The 19630-nt window shown below is 54.8% G+C and overlaps 1 protein-coding gene and 1 non-coding gene across 10 annotated transcripts in view; both read left to right on the forward strand.

Annotated features, from left to right (window-relative positions):
* DPP9 (dipeptidyl peptidase 9) overlaps positions 1-19630 on the forward strand; it is a 43057-nt gene that overhangs the window by 17473 nt on the left and 5954 nt on the right. For 6 of the 9 annotated variants that reach the window (XM_025457043.3, XM_025457041.3, XM_025457042.3 and 3 more), the window contains 12 exons: positions 744-872; positions 1861-1922; positions 3392-3492; positions 4952-5129; positions 5302-5464; positions 8549-8628; positions 11740-11892; positions 12363-12498; positions 14092-14237; positions 15205-15351; positions 16848-17000; positions 17680-17822. In XM_025457043.3, coding sequence (XP_025312828.1) covers positions 744-872; positions 1861-1922; positions 3392-3492; positions 4952-5129; positions 5302-5464; positions 8549-8628; positions 11740-11892; positions 12363-12498; positions 14092-14237; positions 15205-15351; positions 16848-17000; positions 17680-17822 — 1591 coding nt within the window. Of the gene's footprint in view, positions 1-743; positions 873-1860; positions 1923-3391; positions 3493-4951; positions 5130-5301; positions 5465-8548; positions 8629-9093; positions 10040-11739; positions 11893-12362; positions 12499-14091; positions 14238-15204; positions 15352-16847; positions 17001-17117; positions 17253-17679; positions 17823-19630 lie in introns of those variants that run through there. The other 3 variants (XM_025457047.3, XM_025457045.3, XM_049097579.1) reach the window with 3 other exon arrangements.
* LOC112667005 (U6 spliceosomal RNA) lies at positions 7742-7848 on the forward strand. The gene has a single exon (XR_003141001.3). It is a non-coding gene; the product is annotated as a U6 spliceosomal RNA (small nuclear RNA).

Consider the following 19630-nt stretch of genomic DNA (forward strand, 5'->3'; position numbering starts at 1 on the left):
AAGCTTTGGCGACAGGCTGCCTCCCCATGACGTAAGCGCTGCCAGCCCCACATTCCAGTCTAGACTATCACCACCCCGTGATTCACGGACTTCTCATAATGGTTTTTATCCTAAGCCTTTCTGAGCCATGTCCCATGTTACCCTGTGTGGGCCGCCAGAACAAAGCCCCGGATGGGGCGGCTCAACAGCAGGCATTCACTGTCCTGGTCCTGGAGGCAGGAAGTCAGATCAGGGTTCAGCGGGCCTGGCTCCTCCTGAGGCCGCTCTTGGTGTGCACGTGGCCGGCTTTTCCCTGTGTCCTCACGTGGTTGTCCCTCTAAGCATCTGTCTTCATCTCTTCTTTTAAGGACACCAGACAGACTGGATCAGGGCCTCTCTACTGACCTCATCTTAACTTGGTCATTTCTCTAAAGCCCTCTCCCTGAATCTAGCCCCATTCTGAGATTCTGGGGGTTCCCAACACAGGAATTCAGTGAGGACATAGTTCACAGCCTGTAACACCCCTTAGGGCCACCTCCCATGGTATTGTGTGCTGGGAATAGCTCAATTCTCATTCCCATCATCAGAGTGAGGAAACAAGCCCCAGGAAGAGATGTGACAGGGTCACAGTCTACTAAGCAGCAGAGCCAGGGTTTCAGGCCTGAGGCTCGTGCTCTTGTCTGGGCCCTGCTGTGCAGGAGAGGAGTGTGGGGTGGCAGCAGGGATGCCTAGCACCTTCAGCAGCTTCCTCTGCCCCTTCCCAGGTCCAGAAGGCTGTAAGACACTACGGATCCTGTACGAAGAGGTTGATGAGTCAGAGGTGGAGATCATTCACGTGCCCTCTCCCGCACTAGAAGAAAGGAAGACAGACTGCTACCGGTACCCCAGGACAGGTGAGGGCATCAGGCACCGGTCTGGGCCTCACAGAGCAGCCACGTGCCAACCTGGATACCCCACAGGACCCAGAGACACGGGCTGGGCTCAAGAACAATAGCAGCAGAACCAGTGCCACCATTGATGGTACCTGCTCTCTGCAAATCTCCAGATTTTTCCAGGAAATGGCTTAAACATTCTTGGAATTATTTAAAAATACTTAGTGAGCTGCACAAATTACACCCAGGGGCCAAATCCAGCCTATTTCTGACCTCCTTGGAAGCATGCGGTGGGCACCTGCTATGTGCTGTGCCTGAGATAGATGCCTTCCAGTGATATTTGCAACCCCTGGTTTAAGTGGGAATGTCAGCCCCTCCACCTCCACTGGACAGATGGGAGAGCTGGCGCTCAGGTGCTGAGCTATGCACCCAGGTGCTGGGGCCATGCAGGCTAGAGTTGGGATTGATCACAGAAATAGCTGGAGCCTGACCCAAACCCACCTCTAGAAAGTGCCATTTGGTCATCCCAACCAATCAGCTGCCTTGCTCCCAACAGCTCAAGAACTCAGCAGAGTCATGTGGGACATGTGGACACCTTTCTGTATCATGATGATTTTATGGTAGTTGTGTCCTGCCTTTGCCACCAATTTTCAAGCTCTCCAAAAGCGGGGAGGCATGTTCCTGATGTTTGTGTCTCTCCACAACCTGCCTTCCTGCCGCAGCACAGGGTCTGGCCTGTGTTCTTAAATGGTAAAGATGGTTGTTACGGCACTATCAAGAACAAGGTCCAGGTTCAAAGTCAGAAAGGCCTGTCTGAGGGACTTTGTGCCTGGGCCAGAGGGGTGACGCACCCACGGAGAGACCTTTGGACACCCAGTCCCTTCCTCCCCGTCCCTCCCACACTGGCTTTGTTATGTTGCTGGGGTATCACCCCACTCTCCACCCCAACCCCTGCTCTGAGCTCTCGTGGGCGACACCTGCTGGACTCACCTCCTTTTCATTTCCGCAGGCAGCAAGAATCCCAAGATTGCCTTGAAGCTGGCCGAGTTTCAGACTGATAGTCAGGGCAAGGTGAGAGTGGCCAGGAGAAGCTTCTGGATGAGGAGAGGAGGGGCTGGGGTTGGTGTTGGAGATGGGTGGACAGTTAGGCGGCATCAGCAAGCCTCTTTCCCCCTTTCCAAGGCCAGGTGTTCTCGAACAGCTGAACCCGAAAAGGCACTGCTTCTGTAGCCCCATCACTCTGAGCCTCGGTCTCGAAAATGAGTGGTGAGCTTGGCCTCACCTGCCTCCACATGAGGAGGTGATGCTGATGAGTACCTTTGAGCGGAAGGTCCTATAAGGGTTTCCAGAACAGAGAGCTCCCCTGGGTAGTCATCCGGGGGACTCAACCTCCGACCCGGCTACTCCCCTCCCCCTCCCCAACATTTGGGCAGATCTACACATATGCTTCGTTGGAACTGTCAGTGCTCCAGTTACTTCTTGGTCACCTGGGGTCAGGACAAGTGTCCTCACCACCAAGGGAGCACTTGCTCAGGAACCCACAGCCAGGAGGGCGGAAAGGCTCTGATGGAGAAGGGCCAAGGGGCTGCCAGGTCTCAGAAGGGAAACAGCCACATGCCGGAGGTTTGAAACTCAGACAAGCTGAGGAAACCGTTGCAAATCTTTGTCAGAATGACTTTCTACATGAGGTTTCAAAAAGAGTGTAAGATAAGATACACTTATTTTTCATGATTTGGGGGTTAGGTTTTGGTTTGGGAATGATTAGGCCTTAACCAAATCCCTTCTCCACTCTTTACCTGAATGTTCTGGCATTTTCACATACACCTGACATTAGGTAGCTTTGCTGAACCCCTACCAGCTGTTTTAAGTGGTGCCTGGCCCGTCGGACTGGCGGGGTCCTGAGGTGGGCATGGGTGGTACCAGGCAGTTGGGAGCTGCTGGTAGGGGCACGTGGGGGCGTGGGTGTAGGTCACGCCAAGGCCCTGCCTGCTTTTCTTCCATTGTTTTCTGGACGGGATGCCCCGGCAGCTTAGCAACCAGAAGTCACGTTGCCCAAGGCCACCTGGCACTGCAGTGACCGCCCAGACCAGAGCCCTTGGGTTCTAGCCAGCAGGCTATCATGAGCTTAAGCGACAGAAGTGTATGTCTCCTGGCTCCAGAGGCTAAAAGTCTGATAGCAAGGTGTGGGCAGGGCTAGGAGTCTCCTCCCGGCCCATCTCCTCGCCCTGTAGATGGCCGCTGCCTCCCTGCATTTTGTCATGAGGCAACTCTCCCTATGTGGCGCCTGAGTCCGCGCTTCCCCCTTATTACAGGGGGACCGCTCCTTTTGTTGGATAGGGGCCGCCCTATTCTAGCACCACCTTACCTGATTATACCTGAGACCACCCTGTTTCCAAATCAGGCCCCACTGGGAGTTAACCAGGAGCCAGGACTCCACCCCTGAGACTTGGGGGACACAGTGTTCCCTCCAGAAGCAGCCATCTCCTCCTGGGCAGCATGTGGTCAGGCCAGGGTGTGACCCAAGTCTGCTTTGCCTTTAGATCGTGGCGACACGAGAGAAGGAGCTGGTGCAGCCCTTCAGCGTGCTCTTCCCCAAGGTGGAGTACATCGCCAGGGCCGGGTGGACCCGGGACGGCAAGTAGTGAGTGTCGCCAGCGGGAAGCGGAGCTTTCCTTGTCACTCCTGTGTGACCCTTTTGCTACATTGAGGGCAGATCTCTAAACGGGGCCCCAGACCACTGCCTACAGGCCAAATCCAGCCTGATGCCTTTTTTGGTATGGCCCACGAGCTGAGAACAGCTTTGGTGCTTTTAAATGATCAGGGGTAAACAAAATCCAAGGGAGGAGAGTATTTCATCACGCGTGAAAATGATACAAACTCCTCGTTTCAGTGTCCGTAAATAAAGTTTCACCGGCACATGGCCACATTTTTTTGTGTACAGATTGTCTGTAGCTGCTTTCACACTATGTTGGCAGGGTTGACATTGCCAGAGAAACTGTGTGGCCCACAAAGCTGAAATGTTCACCCACTGATCCTTTGAAAGGCAAAGCGTACTTCTCCGGCTCCACACACTCATCCCCGAGGCAGCCTGGACTGAGCCTCCTTGCCTTTGGCAGGCTGTGGGCTCCGGCTGGACTGGCATGTCCCCGTGGCGTCATTTGCTGGTTTGGTTTCCATTATTCTCTCTTTATATTGAGATCCAGCTTCCCCACCTGCAGTACTGACAGGTCTCTGTTTCAAATAGGTTGTCCATTTACAGTTGAGAAAGGTACAGAAACTTTTTTTTTCTCAATTTTTGAAAGTTCTGCTTTTTTTTTTTTAATATTATTCATGAGAGACACAGAGAGAGAGGCAGAGACACAGGCAGAGGGAGAAGCAGGCTCCCTGTGGAGAGCCAGATGTGAGACTCGATCCTAGGACCCCAGGATCATGACCTGAACTGAAGGCAGATGCTCAACCCCTGAAGCCCCCGAGGCAGTCCTTAAAAGCTGTTTCAAAGCAGTTGTTTTGAGGACAGAATATACCTGACAAAGTAGCTCCCAACAGGATTTTTTTTTAAATAATCTCTACACCAGTGTGGGACTTGAACTCACAACCCTGAGATCAAGAGTCACACCCTCCACGGATTGAGCCAGCCAGGTGCCCTCCCCCTGCCCCGCAACAGGATTTTTTTTTTTTAAGTTGCTGATTGCTTCCATCCCAAGTCCTTAAGAATTCATGTTCAACAGAATAAATAATTTATTTCCCAAAGAAAGGAAGAAAGACAGAACACTGTTGTTCAGAGCAACAGGAAGTAAACAATAGCGTATGCGGGCTGAGGATTTGGCAGAAATTGCAAACGTTCTTGAAATGCTGCTGTAAGGTCTAATGATACCAAGATGTTTCCAGAATAGTTGGTTTATAGAGTTCTGTCGCCCGTCACGTCTCCCCAGAGGGCACGTGCTAGCCAGGAGACCTTTGTGTGCTGTGGGGTTGCTTGGTCAACGGTGGCAAAAGAAGGATGGTTCTGGTCCCACATGTTCAGGAAGTGAGGCGTCTGTCCCCCGGCTCCCCCGCTGGGCCCTGAGGCCTTCGGTTGCTCTCTCATCTTGCTCTCTCAGTGCCTGGGCTATGTTCCTGGACCGGCCCCAGCAGCGGCTCCAGCTCGTCCTACTGCCTCCAGCCCTGTTCATCCCCACCACCGAGAACGAGGAGGAGCGGGTGGCCTTCGCCAGAGCAGTGCCCAGGAACATCCAGCCGCACGTAGTGTACGAGGAGGTCACCGATGTGTGGATCAACGTAAGGGTGGGGAGATGCCGGGTGTGCATGCCCCCTGGGCCCCCAGATCCTCAATGGGGTGGGGCAGGGAGGGCGGAGTCCCTGGGGGGGTGGTTGGATTGCCCTCCATGTGAGTCCAGCCAACTGGCAAAGCCCCACCTTCTGATGCATCTTCTCTCTTCTTCCCGGACAGGTGCACGACATCTTCTATCCCTTCCCCCAGTCAGAGGGAGAGGATGAGCTCTGCTTCATCCGTGCCAACGAGTGCAAGACTGGCTTCTGCCACTTGTACAAGGTCACCGCCATCTTAAAGCCCAGTGGCTACGACTGGAGTGAGCCTCTCAGCCCTGGGGAAGGTGAGCAAAGCCTGACTAACACCACTGCTCACCCAGTCGGCCGTCTGTGGCCCAGTGCACTGCTTGCTCACTGACCCCGCCCTGTGACCAGCCCCATGAGGCGGGGGCAGTAAGAGTAAAGAACCAGCCTTTCCCGAACATCATTCATGGTCTGGTGGGGGTTGTTATAGCCAACTGTCCGTTCAGTCAGTGGTATCTATTTAGCTCCTACCATGCTCCAGGCCTGTCTCACACCAGGGGTTGGCTCAACACGGCCAGAGATCAAATTCAGCCCACTACCTGTCTTTGTAAATAAAGTTCTATTGGCACATGGTCACATTCATTTATGGATTGATTGTGGCTGATTTCATGCCACAATGACAGAGTTGAGAAGTGTGACATAGATTTTGCAAGGCTGAAAATGTTGGCTATCTGGCCCTTTATAGGAAAAGTGGCCAACCCCTGCTCTAGGTGTCAGGGGTATAATTACAAAAAGAGGAAAGAAATCTCTGCTCTTATGGAACTCCCTAGTGGAGGAAATGAGCAATAATCCAAAAATAATTGAGAGTAATGAGCATGGTGGTAGATGCAACAGGACAATAGGTTAGAGAGTGAGAGGCTTTCTTTCTAGCTCTGGAGGTCAAGGGACCTCTCTGGATAACATGTTCTGGAGCAGAGACCTGGAACAGGTAGCAGAGGCGGCTAGCCACATAGATCATTCCAGGTTAATGGCACAGCCTGTGCAAAGGTTCTGGGGCAGTAGCTGCCTGGTGTGTTGGCAGAGCAGTGAGGAGGCCCTTGTGGCTGGAGCAGAGTGAGTGAAGGAGAGATGGGGAGGGGAAGGCAGAGAGGGAACCGGGCAGGTCATGTAGGGGGTTGGGGGCCTCAAGGAGGACTTGGGCTTTTATTCCATTGCTATTAGCTTAAAGCCATTCCTGGGTCAGGATGAAGTGACAGGATGGGGGTCAGGAGGAGTGACAAGGATGGGTCGTGGCAGCAGGCTGGGCTAACCCAGGTGGATTCGATTCTGATTGAACTTTGACCTCTATGTCACCACAGTTTGCTGGTTGTAGGGTGCGAGAGAGAAAGAAGAAAGGCACAGGTGCCTGGAAGGTTTCTGGAGGGTCAGTGTGAGGCAGAAAGACTCTGAGAGGGACAGTTTCAGGAAATGTCCAGTTGGGGTTTGGATGTGTTCACATTGAAGTGCCCGAGAGTGGACATGCTGCGTGGGCAGGTCCTGGCACCTGGAGTTCCAGGGAGCAGAATGCATTTGCAGTGGGTGTTGGGCGTCCTCACACAGATGGGATCTCAGCCTTGAGACAGGACGGAGCACCAAAAGGCCGAGTCTGGGCGAGGAAGCATTGTGGGCTGAGAGCCAAACCAGGATGCCTCAGGCGCTCCCCCCACTATGCGGACCCTGGGCCAGCTTGTCCTCCGTGGGGGCGTCCTGGGCTCTGTGGGGGATTGAGCAGCATCCTGACCCCCCACCCACTCAGTGCCAGGAACACCCGTGATCGTGACAGCCCCAGATGTCCCCAGACATTGCCCAGTGTCCCCTAGCGCAGGATCATCCCAGGGGAGCCCCACATTTTAGAGGCAGCCCCACAAACAAGCCCGAGGCTGTGCAGCATGGGGCATGGAGGCTGGAGAGTGTGTGGTGTCCAGGGAAGCCAAGCCCAGGGATCAGGAACATGCGAAGCCACGAGCTGCCAGGCGTCCAGTAAGAAGGAGCTAGAGGAGTGACTGCTGTCTTGGGATGTTGTCACTGCTGTCTTGGGGTGTCCTGCAGTCCACACAGGCTAGCTAGGCCATCTCCAAGGTGGGTTTTCTGTGGCTCTTCTGTGTTGTGCTTTTCCCTCTATCTGACTAAGCTGGCACCACCTAATCTAACCTTGGGAGACCTCAGTGGGCACATCCTCGTTCAGCCTCTGGTGGTCGCTGGGTGGAGCTCCTGCCTCTGCCCATCCTGTGCGGGTCCAGTGGCATTCCCAGCCGGCACTTACTGTCCTGTGGCTTGGGACTGCTAGGTGGCAGTTGGTCGGCCGAGAAGGCAAGACCTTGGTCACTTTGGACCAAAAGGCAGGAGTCCTTTAAAGGAGCCCATTGGCGTGCCTGGGGAAGAGGGAGGAGGGTCAGGAGCACCGAGGGAGGGTGCGGCTGGCTGTCAGCTGGTTCCCCCCGGAGGGGCAGGAGAATCGAGCAGAAGCAGGGCTCTTCCAGTGGCCACATGTGGTTCTGCTCCCCACCCTGCACGTTCTGTGAGGCATGATGGAACGGCGCCGGTCCAGATTTGAACGAGTGCTCCCTTCAGGAGCACACACACTAATGCTGGAACTGTACAGAGAAGATGAGCGTGGCCTCTGTGCAAGGATGACATGCAAATTTGTGAAGCGTTCCATGTTTAAAACAAAAAATCTGAGCGACAAATCAGCCATGTCCAGCCTCCATGTGAGTGAGGGACACGGGAGGAGCCTCCTACCCTCCCAGATCCAGCTGTGACCAGTCCCTGGGCCCAGATGCCTGTACCAGGAGTCCATGTCTGCCAAACCGGTGTCGTTTGTGCACAGAATGAAACAGCCATCACTCGTAAACTGTCTTAATAAATTTGTGATGTGTGTCAGCAGGCAGCCCGTAGTTCTTTACCTGGTGGAAATTCAAAAGTGAGATCTACCCAAAAACAACAACAACAACACAGCAATCCAAAATCTGACATAAGAACTCAGCCGAGCCTTTGCTCAGCCAAAGTGTTGTGACCAAGCTCTGGTTCTCCAAAATCCTAACATGTTCTAGGAGGTCACAGGTTGAGAGCCCAGAAGGTGGATGGTTTGGCCTCGGCAGGGTTCTAAAATCGGTGCTTCCAATAAAAGCGCAGCTGTCTGGTTTTCCCTGGGAGACGCTGGAACCTGCACACAGCCGCCATGGCCAGTGGGGCGCATCCCTGCCCCATACTACATCTGGGGCCCGGCCAGCTCAATCTCGTCTCCCACGTGGCCTGGCTTGGGGGTCTCTGACAAGTTTGCTCAGATGGAGTTTGGCCTCAGGGTCTTTGAGTCCCCTTCACGGCTGCCTGGGGCCCCCTTCAACTCTTCCTTTCCTTACTTCTAGATGAATTTAAATGCCCCATCAAGGAGGAGATCGCGCTGACTAGCGGTGAATGGGAGGTTTTGGCAAGGCACGGCTCCAAGGTACCAGAATCTCTTTGCAACCCTCCCCACCCGCCCTGCACGCACGCGCGCTCCAGCTTCCCTGCAGACCCTGTGTGCCTGTGGCTTCTATCTTCCCTCCTGGCTGCGCCTGCCTCCTGCTCTGCTCCACTCAGCTCCGTCCACTGCTCCAGCATGCCCTGGGCCGTAGAGCTCTGGTTCTGGCCAGCTGGAGACAACCCCAGTCCGGGAAGTGGGGCCTGCTCTGTGCACCTGTTGCAGTCCGTTAGCCTTCTCCCACTCCATGAAACCACCTCTCCCTGGGACGCTTTGCCTACCGTGGGATTGCCCTGCAGCTTCCAACTGGGGCTTGCCCTGACGTCTGTCCCCGGGAGGTTTGGGAACAAGGATGCAGCTGCAGAGACAAGCGGTGTACCTTCCACTCACCCAAATGCACCATCATAAAAATGTGGCAGGACTTGCATCTGACCAAAACTTCTTCATCAGGGTCCAATTCTACAAAATTCCAAATTTTATGGAGAGAGCTCTTAATCAGACTTCCGGATCCCTACCTCACACCAGCATAAATGCCTCCTGGACCAAAGACAGACGTTAGAGATGTTAGCACGCATGTGTGTATCATAGAGCTGTTTATGCAGTGGGAAATAGTGGTCAGTGAACACTAGAGTGAGCCCTCAAGGAGTGACTTCGGTATGTCCAGGTTGCACAGATCCAGGTGTTGAGTATAGCATAACCACACCTGACAGAGTGCCCTGTCACTGACTTGGAAAGATGTCCCTGTGAATTGTTGGAACAGAAGCAAGGTGTGAGATGTGATTCTGTTAGATTTCACGTTCACCTCCTATTTGTGAGGCGAGCCGGAGGATCGGGTACCAAAAGGTTAAAGGTTGCCTCCTCATTTGCTCTGCTGTGGTTGATTCTTGCTAAGAGGCACCCCTGAGCCCACAGCCTAGCCCTGCCCCTCAGTAGCTGTGCTCCCGTTCCCGTTCCTCATCTGTCAGATGGGGTGGTCGGGGAGCTCTGATCCCATCTTCACTGGCAGTCTCTTCCCCCTCAGCCCTGCCCACATCTAGGCGTCCCGGGCACTGTGGGATGGCAGCAGCCTTCCCCATCCCACCCATCCCAGGTATAACAACCACAGATGTCCCCAGATGTTGCTAAATGTACCTGGCGGGGAAGGGGGTGGGCAGGACCGCCCCGATGAGGACCCTACCTTAGAGTAACCCGAAGCCCCCAGTGTAACATCTGGTAGACCCACCAACTAGAACTCTGCCCTTTCTCAACCACTGTGGGCCTTGTGGCTCTTACACACCTGGGTTTTTATCCAGACATTAAAAAACAAAAGTCAAAAAAACCACAGCAGCATTTAAAAAAATTTTTTTTAATTCTTAACTGAAGTATCATTGACAACACAGCAACACGTTAAACGTTACAAGGGGAAAGACTGGCCTCTCATGTCCCCTCCAGCTCTGAGCCACCTGCACTATTTGGGGTCCTGGGCGGGGGGGTCCAGGCACCTGGGGAGCACCTCCTTCCACGTGTGCATCTTCTCACATGGTCCTTGTGACAAAACTGCAAGCGACCGTGTGTGGTTGGTTTTCCAGCAACATTCTGTTTCTAGAAAACCTGCATTCATTTTAAAAGGACAGCAACAAAGGATACATCAGCGTTTGTTGTACAAACTGAACCATTCTAGGTAACCCTACATTAGGGATATCCCCACTCCAGGCTCCTGAAGACTCTTCCCGTCAGAGGTGGCTGAACCCCGCGACAACCCCAGCAGAGTGTTTTTGTTTGCACACATCTCCACAGGATGTTGGAGTTTTTTTATTTTGTTTCTTAAATTTTATTTATTTACTTAAGTCATCTCTGCCCTCAACATGGGGCTCGAACCCACAACCCCAAGATCAAGAGTCACACACTCCAACTGAGCTAGAGAATTGGGCTGTAATTTTGTGGGGGGTTTTTTTGTGTGGTTTTTTTTTTTAATTTTTATTTATTTATGATAGTCACAGAGAGAGAGAGAGAGAGAGGCAGAGACATAGGCAAAGGGAGAAGCAGGCTCCATGCAGCGGGAGCCCGACGCGCCACCCAGGGATCCCTGGGCTGTAATTTTGAAGCCAGTCTGTCTTTTTGGACATTCTCAAGTCATCACTTTTTTTTTTTTTTAAGATTTTTTTTTTAATTTTTATTTATTTATGATAGTCACAGAGAGAGAGAGAGAGAGGCAGAGACACAGGCAGAGGGAGAAGCAGGCTCCATGCACCGGGAGCCCGATGTAGGATTCGATCCTGGGTCTCCAGGATCGTGCCCTGGGCCAAAGGCAGGCACTAAACCGCTGCGCCACCCAGGGATCCCTCAAGTCATCACTTTTGTTTAACAATAAGAACACAGCATGTTTGTCCTTCCACTTGAAGTCACCCCTCAAGCGAAGCCCTTAGGAACAGTTCCCTGGAACATAATTGCTGCATCAGAGAACATACCCTCTTTAAGTGTTTTACCTCTGTGTAGCCAGTTTGGCCCCAGAAAGGCAGTGGCTCTTCTGATCCCCGGAGCAGGTTTCCTTCCTGTTCTTCCCGAGGGCTCATCACATAACCGCACACTGTGACGGGGGTTCACCCAAGAAGCAGCCGGCACAGGGAGTTGCCGCCTCTGAGCCCCAAGCACCGGGTCAGAAGGGTGGGCTGACCTCTTGGGGACCAAGGGCAAGGGGCTGGTGGGTCCTCCAGCATAGGCCAGTCCCTCCCTCAGCCTCGGTCCCAGGCACTGAGCCCTCTGCTCTGCACTCGCAGCTCTGAGCACTCCCAGAAGGGCTGTCTGGGGTTGGCCTTCTGATTTTAAGTCCTACCAGGGGAACTGCAGTGAGCGCAGCTAGATCGCCGTCCGCACCCGCCCCACCCAGGCTGAGGAGCGCTTCTCTCCCAGCTAACTTTTCCTGCCAGTGGGCTAAAGCCAGTGGAGAGATCAAATCTTGCCACAGAACTCTGAGCCATCCCTGTGGGGACAGGAACAAAGGCCTGGGTCCCTCCACTGGGTGTCCGCCTCCTCCCCCAGCCACTGTGGGAGCAAAGGCATGGGAAATGCCAGGCCGGGCCTGGGGCTGCTTCACGAGGAGCCCCTGTGCCCCCACAGATCTGGGTCAACGAGGAGACGAAGCTGGTGTACTTCCAAGGTACAAAGGACACGCCCCTGGAGCACCACCTCTACGTGGTCAGCTATGAGTCGGCAGGCGAGATCGTGCGCCTTACCACACCCGGCTTCTCCCACAGCTGCTCCATGAGCCAGGTGGGCACTCTCTAGATGTGCCTGATGGCACCATTCTGGCACCCACCCTTAGCCTGTCAGAACATTCTAGAATGTCAAGCAGCGAATGTGCACCAGGCTACTTCCAGTCCAGGGCAAGCATTTGATAGCAGTCTGTGCACTGTAGAACCAGCAACGTGAGCAGGCTCTGACATCAGAAGGATCAGGGTATAACCTTGGTTTGGTCAGTTACCATCGAGGGTGACGGGTGGGGGGAAGTGGGGGATCCCTGGCCAGGGAACAGATTCCTCTTGGCCTCCATTTGCTTATCTGTGAAATGGTGGGGGGTACTAGCACCCATGTGAGTAGAAGAGCATTGAAGTTTAAACAAGTGAGCACACAGGGTAGACAGTACATAGGTTTGTGGGTGATGGGGGCGGAAGGAGCCAAAGCAGACTGGGAGGTCAGGAAGGACGCATCGTGCAGTGCTCAGCGCCCCGTCCTGCCCACAGAATTTCGACATGTTCATCAGCCACTACAGCAGCGTGGGCACACCACCCTGCGTGCACGTCTATAAGCTGAGCGGCCCTGATGATGACCCTCTGCACAAGCAGCCCCGCTTCTGGGCCAGCATGATGGAGGCGGCCAGTGAGTAGCCCTGCACCCCTGGGGACCTTGACCGAGTCTCCCCTGCCCACCATCCCTGGGAGCCTCCACTTGCCTGTTTGTAAAATGGGGTGTGGCCCTGTTAAAAAGCACTGGCAAGCAGGGGCCGTTCTAGCAGCTTCAAGGCAGCAAGTGGCCCAGTGGCCCCATCTGTCCTGTAGGCCCTGCCACCTGGGACAGTCTCTAACTCCTGTGCTGTGGTTAAGGACGGTGTGACACAGCACAGATGCAGTTCATGATCAGCTGCCTGACACAGGGAGTCCCTACAGGGGGCCTCTCCTCATCCTTGGGCAGCTGTCTCCATGGGCATCTGCACAGGGCACATATTCCGATGCATTTGTGGAAGGAGCCAGGGGGGTTGGGCATGAGCACAGCCTCAGGAAACTAGAGGCAACTTGCCAATTTGTCCTGGAGCCTGAAGGGTGGCCTGGACTCTGCTCAGGTGACCCCAGATTCCACTGCTGGCTCCAGAACCATAGGCACGTCACTTAGTCTCCCTCAGTGTGTCCTCTATGAAACAGTCCCATGGCAGGCAGTCTGTGGGATGAAAACTGAACACTCCGTACAGTGCCTGGCACACAGGAATCATGCACTAAAAAGGACACCCTTCCCTGACCCCAGAGTTGCCACTTGCTAGATTTCCAGAACATTCTAGGAAATAAGAATCCCTGGCGTTTGTGGGCTGGAAAGCATCTTGTTACATCATCGCCCTCTGAGACCTGGTATAAATCTCCAGCCAGAAGCTCACTCAGTCTAGGACTCTCCCCACATCACCACAGGACATGACAGAGCGGGAACCCTGGTCCCAGTTTTACAGATAAAACCAAGAGAAGGGTGGGTCTTACCCAGGCACCCAGCAAGAGGGCAGCGGTGGGAAGTGCGGTGTCTTGGTGCCCAGCTCTGGGCTTGCAGGCAGGTGGACCGAGGCACCACGTCCGGACACTCCCAGTCTTGGCGTGTTTGTAGATCACCTCTACAAGAAGTCAGCCAACACGGCCTACGTGCCACGCCTGGCCACTCCCGGTCATTTAGGTACTGTCAACGGCTACACTGGGGCCCCAGCAGCAAAGCCATGTAGTTAAGATGCAGACAAAACTCATGGCAGTTGTGGTATAAGTGACTCCCAACCCACTTGACAGTTAACTTAATTTTCTTTTAAAGTGACTTCCTCCATTTACCTAAATAAACGTTCAAGATAAGCTTAAAGAAAGACTTCTGCACTGTCATGATTGGAAAACCAATGTTATTGCTTGGCAGAAATAAAGGTGAACATCAGAAGCAGATGATAAGACTGGCTGTTACTCAAATCCCAGAGGCATTGCCACCCCCATAGGAGATCAGATCAGCAGGTGTCGGGGGGGCTGCTGGGGACTGCAGCCTGCCACACACACACTCCTGGGACCAGAGACTTTTGTGGCCCTTGGATTCAGATTTAAACCATCAGAAAGCACAGAAGGCAGTGCCTCCTGTTTACTCTCTGCAGTCAAAGGCCAGGCAGTGGACTGTGGGTTTCAGCCAGATGTGCTTCCCTGGGGCACTCTGGCCCAAAAAGCCATAGCCATTCTGTCTCTACAGGCTGCCCCCCGGATTACGTGCCCCCGGAAATCTTCCATTTCCACACGCGGTCAGACGTGCGGCTCTACGGCATGATCTACAAGCCCCACGCTGTGCAGCCAGGAAAGAAGCACCCCACTGTCCTCTTTGTGTATGGAGGCCCCCAGGTGGGTGCCAGCCCTGCTCCCCACACACCCCCTTCTTTCATGCCAAGACTTGAGTGCCATCCAGGCTAGAAGAAGGGTTAATGCAAGCAGGGGGTCCCCTCCTCACTGATCACACAGGGTTCTTGGGGTCCGAGCCCTCCTGCCTCTGAATCTCTATACACCCCACCCTCTCATACAACTCCCTTCCCCCTGCTGATGCTCCCTTGTCCCTCTGGGAAACCTCCCCTAGCCCCCAGGTATCCCATCTGGTCCACCTGCCCAGCAGTGACCCACTGTCACCCTTGATCACTGATCTTGGGATAGCAGAAGCCATGGACCCTGGGCCCAGTTCTCTGAGGAGACAAGACAGGTCCAGGCAGGCAGATTGGTTGGGGACCATCTAAGATAGCAGTTTCTCACCCGGGGGTATTCTGTACCCCAGGGAACACTTGCCGGTGTCCAGGGACATTTGTAGTCTTCATGGCCACAGTGGGGGCCTGGGACAGTCAACCCCCTGCAGTACCTGCCATGGCAGAGACTGATAAGTCTCCAAACATCAGTAGTGCCAAAGTGAGGAACTGCTTTAAGTCAAGGTAACTCCGAGAACACAACTGCCTGCCACCACTGGTTTTTATCTGTTTTTAGAGAAAACTGCAGTAGAAAGGAGGCAAAACGTGTCTCAAAAAATAAGGGAGTAATTCCAGACAGGCCCATGGCAGAGGTCCCGGCTGAGGAGGGAGCCCATCCTAAGCACAGACCTGGTACAGAGTGGGCCCCTGCCTGACGTAGGCTACAAGGTGGCTAGAACCCTACCAGGGTCATGCATAGCCTTCACAGTAAAGGACAAGAGTCTTGATGAAACTGTGAGACCCCCGGCCCCATCCCACCTGCCTCTGGCCCATCCAGCCCCTCCTGCCTGGTATCTCACACTGGAATCCTTGCCACCCATCCTAAAGCTCCATGTCCTCTCCTCACTTTCCCCTTACAGGTGCAGCTGGTGAATAACTCCTTCAAAGGAATCAAGTATTTGCGGCTCAACACGCTGGCGTCCCTGGGCTATGCCGTGGTCGTGATCGATGGCAGGGGCTCGTGTCAGCGAGGGCTTCGGTTCGAAGGGGCCCTGAAAAACCAAATGGTAACATCTCTTCACAGTTTCTCTGGGCCTTTCCTGTATGGTCAGGGGAGCCCTGGGGCTTGGGGGCAGCTCTGGAACACCTCCTCAAGGGCATTCCTGGCCGGATGGCAGGCATTAGTAGGGCGGACTCTTGGAACCAAGGAAAATGTCCACTCTGATGCTCTGCTCTGAGCCACAGCCCATGGCGAGACAGGTATCCACACATCCCACCTGGTGCCTGAGGCCCAGATGAGCCAGACATAACAGTATAGGTGCCATCAGCAGGAAGTCCCAACAGCTGGAACAGACAGGGACTGGTGGCTGTAGAAGTGGTACTAATGGTAATGGTGGTGGTGGTGGTAATGAAGATGAGGATGATGGTGAAGGATGGTGGTGGTGGTGAGGATGGAGATGGAGATGATGGTGGTGGTGGTGGTGGTGGTGGTAAGGATGGAGATGATGGTGGTGGTGGTGGTGAGGATGGAGATGATTGTGGAGGGTGGTGGAAGAAGTGATGAGAAGAGATAGTGGTGATAGCAGGAATAACGGTGGTGGTTGTGGGCGAGGATGGAGATGGTGATGGTGATGCGGATGGAGAAGATGGAGGGTGTGGTATAAGTGATGAGGAGAGGTGGTGATGATGGTGGGAATGATGGTGGTGGTTATGGTGAGGATGGAGACGGTGGTGATGAGGATGCAGATGATGGTGATGATGAGAATGGTGGTGGTGGTGGTGGTGGTGATGGTGGTGATGGTGGAGATGATGATGGAGGGTGGTGGTGATGGGAATGATGGTGGTGGTGGTGATGAGGAGGATGGAGATGATGATGGTGGTGGAAGTGACTGAGAAGAGATGGTGGTGATGGTGGGAATGATTGTGGTGGTGATGGAGATGATGGTGGAGGATGGTGGTAGAGGTGATGAGAATGGAGACGGTGGTGATGATGGGAATGATGATGGTGGAGGGTAGTGGTGGTGGTGGAGGATGATGGTGGTGATGATGGGCATGATGGTGGTGGTGGTGGTGGTGGTGGTGATGAAGATGGAGATGATGGTGGTGATGGTGGCAATGATGGTGGAGGTGATAAGAATGGAGATGATGGTGGAGGACAGTGATAATAGTGAGGATGGAGGTGATGAGGATGATGACGGTGATGACACCTGCTGTTTATCGAGCCTTATCATGTGCCAGGCCTCTGAGTACAGGACACTCACCACCTCGGTTCCTCCTCATGCCCACTGTAAAGTGGTCCCATTCATGTTGACGTCCTATTTTAGGGATGAGGAAACTGAGGCCCAGGAGGGGAGATGTGACTTTCTCCGGGTCAGCCAGGAGGTGGCAGGGCGGGGCTGGTGCTGGGCCTGTCTGACCACTGCCCCCGAGAGCAGGTTGGGACAGGGTCTGGAGAGATGGGTACCTTCCAGAGAGCTGTTTTTGGTATACAAGGGACAGAAGTGGGACAGCAGGGCTCGCACACGGAAGAGGCCTCTGAGAGGTGCCTGGCCTCATCCCTCAGGGCCAGGTGGAGATCGAGGACCAGGTGGAGGGCTTGCAGTTTGTGGCCGAGAAGTATGGCTTCATCGACCTGAGCCGAGTTGCCATCCACGGGTGGTCGTACGGAGGCTTCCTCTCGCTCATGGGGCTGATCCATAAGCCCCAAGTGTTCAAGGTGGGTCCCACCCCGTCCCCCTCCTGTTTGCGGGCACCCGCCTGTGCCCCTCGGAGCCCGCCCCCCCGGAGAGGCATCTCGGCAGGGGCCTTGCCACGTGGCTGTTTCTCCCCGCAGCAGCCCCATGGGGCCGAGCCCCCCTCCTCATTGCCCGCCACTGCTGACCCCAGGATGGCATCCGGCTGCACAAAACCCCGCCAGCAGCTCTCTGTGGGAGGCTGAGCCCGGGACCCCGGCCTCGGATGGGCAGAGGTGGGGCATGGTGTGAAGAGCGTCGGGGGAGGGGCCCCCAGGCCGGCCCCACTGGCAGGGCACCGCGGGGCGGCGATGAGGAGGAGGAGGCAGGAAGGCAGTGGGACCAGGGAGGGGCCGAGCCCGGCCTGAACGCACTCGTTCAGCTCACCCGCCCTCCCTCGACAACGCACGATCCACGGGGGACACGGTCTGAGGGCCCCTCCCCTGCCAGTCCCCGTGTGCATGTCCGCTCCTCACGTCCTTCGGGGGAGGCCCCGGGACAGCCGGCAGGCCAGTGAGGGCTCCTGAGACCTGACTCATGTGTGTATCTCTCTCTCTCCTCTCTCCTCTCCGCTCCCTCTGCTTCCTTCTCTCCCTCTCTCTCCCTCTCTCTCTCTCTCTCTCTCTGTCTCCCTGACCCCACTCTGTCCACTGTGGCCCTCAGGTGGCCATCGCGGGCGCCCCGGTCACAGTCTGGATGGCCTACGACACAGGGTACACTGAGCGCTACATGGATGTCCCGGAGAACAACCAGCTTGGCTACGAGGCTGGTTCTGTAGCTCTGCACGTGGAGAAGCTGCCCAATGAGTAAGGCCCCCACCCGCCCTCAGCTCTCAGGGTCGCCAAGACGCCCATTTCCCTGCTGCCACTGTCCCCCTGCCCCCTGCCCTTTCTGTGTCCGCCTGCAAGGCTGGGCCTCCCGTATTGGCGCTGTACTCCTGTGGCCACCGAGCCTCCCTCTGCCTGCACTTCACACCCCCTTGAGGCCTCCCTCGTCAGTGCTCCTCACGGAAGCAGCAGGCCCCCAGGGTGCCCTGCCCTTGGAATGTTGGAAGGAAGGCTCTAGAATCTCACTGCTTTGCACATGCGGGCCTCCCTCAATCCCTAATAAGCTGTGGGGCCATCGTTGGGTCTCGAACCTGATCAGCCCCTCTTTTGTGGGCTTTTGACATCCAATGGTTCAGGGCACAGGTCCACGTGGTTGTAGCATCTGAGTCTGTGGGACCAGCTTAGACGTCCCGTGTCAGCCTTTGGTATGGGCCCCTTTGTCTAAAGGAAAGAACGGTGTCACCACCCTCTGGTGTGGCTCGATCTGGTGAAGGACTTCCCTGGGCCACACCTTTAGTGCTGGGCCCTCCATGCATGCTGACCCCACCCAGGGCCCTCTCCCGGCGAAGCTGTTCTCTGTGACCTGGAGTGTGGCCCTGGGCTCCCTGGAGATGCTGAGGGGGGGTGTGTATGGGGACGGACACATACACACACACACACACACACACACACACACACACACACAACACAGCCAAGCTTGAAAGCCAGCACTCTGGGCCTGTGCCATCTAGTCTGGGCACCAGGAGCCATAGTGACCCCCAAATTGAAGCTCACACTGGTTCACAGCTACTGACGGAATAACTGGGCCGAGACAGACACAGACTGTCTGCTGGTTGCCAGGGGGCCAGGGAGACTGCTAACGTCAGGGGGCTTTGCTAGAACTGGATAGAGGTGGTGGTCACACAGCATTGGGAATCCACAAAATGCCCCCAAATCCTTCAGTTTGCAATGAGGTATTTTTATTTTTATTTTTTATTTTATTATTATTATTTTTTAAAGATTTTACTTATTTATTCATGAGAGACACAGAGAGAGAGAGGCAGAGACATAGACAGAGGGAGAAGCAGGCTCCCTGCGGGTAGCCTGATGTGGGACTGGATCCTGGGACCCCAGGATCACGCCCTGAGCCAAAGGCAGATGCTCAACCACTGAGCCCGCAATGAGGTATTTTTAGATTATTTATGTGAATTTCATTTCAATAAATTATTTTGAAAAATCACTTTTTTAGGGGCACCGAGGTGGCTGGGTTGGTTAAGCTTCCAACTTTTGATTTCAGTTCCAGTCATGATCCCTAGGGTGGTGAGGTGGAGCCCCAGCTCAGCGCTGGGGATGGAGCCTGCTCAAGACTCACTCTACCCCCCTCCCTTTGCCCCTCCCCCTCCTCCCACACATGTGCACTCTCTTTACAAAAAAAAAATCTGATTTTTAAAAACTACAGTTCCTCGGCCATTCTGGCCACATTTTAAGTCCTCAGTAGCCACATGTGGTGATGATGGTGGTGACTGCATTGGGTAGGGCCAGTCTAGAACATTCCCTCATCCCACAGTGCGGTAGGGGCAGCACTGCTCTAGAAGCTTCTCTGTAGCTCGGCATACCATGGCACAGCACACCCACACCTCCATCCCCTCCTTGCCTGAAAGGAAGCGAGGGAGTCTCCAGACGTGCTTGTGGCACTTCCAGCCTTCAGGCTTTGCGTGCTCCACCGTGCTGCGTGCTGCGTTGCTGAGCTGCTGCCTGTCCTGGCTGCTGCTGGAGCTGGGCGGGAGAAGAGGGTCCCGCCTCAGACC

The sequence above is a fragment of the Canis lupus genome, chromosome 20 (genome assembly GCF_003254725.2).
Source record: "Canis lupus dingo isolate Sandy chromosome 20, ASM325472v2, whole genome shotgun sequence".
NCBI lineage: Eukaryota > Metazoa > Chordata > Mammalia > Carnivora > Canidae > Canis > Canis lupus.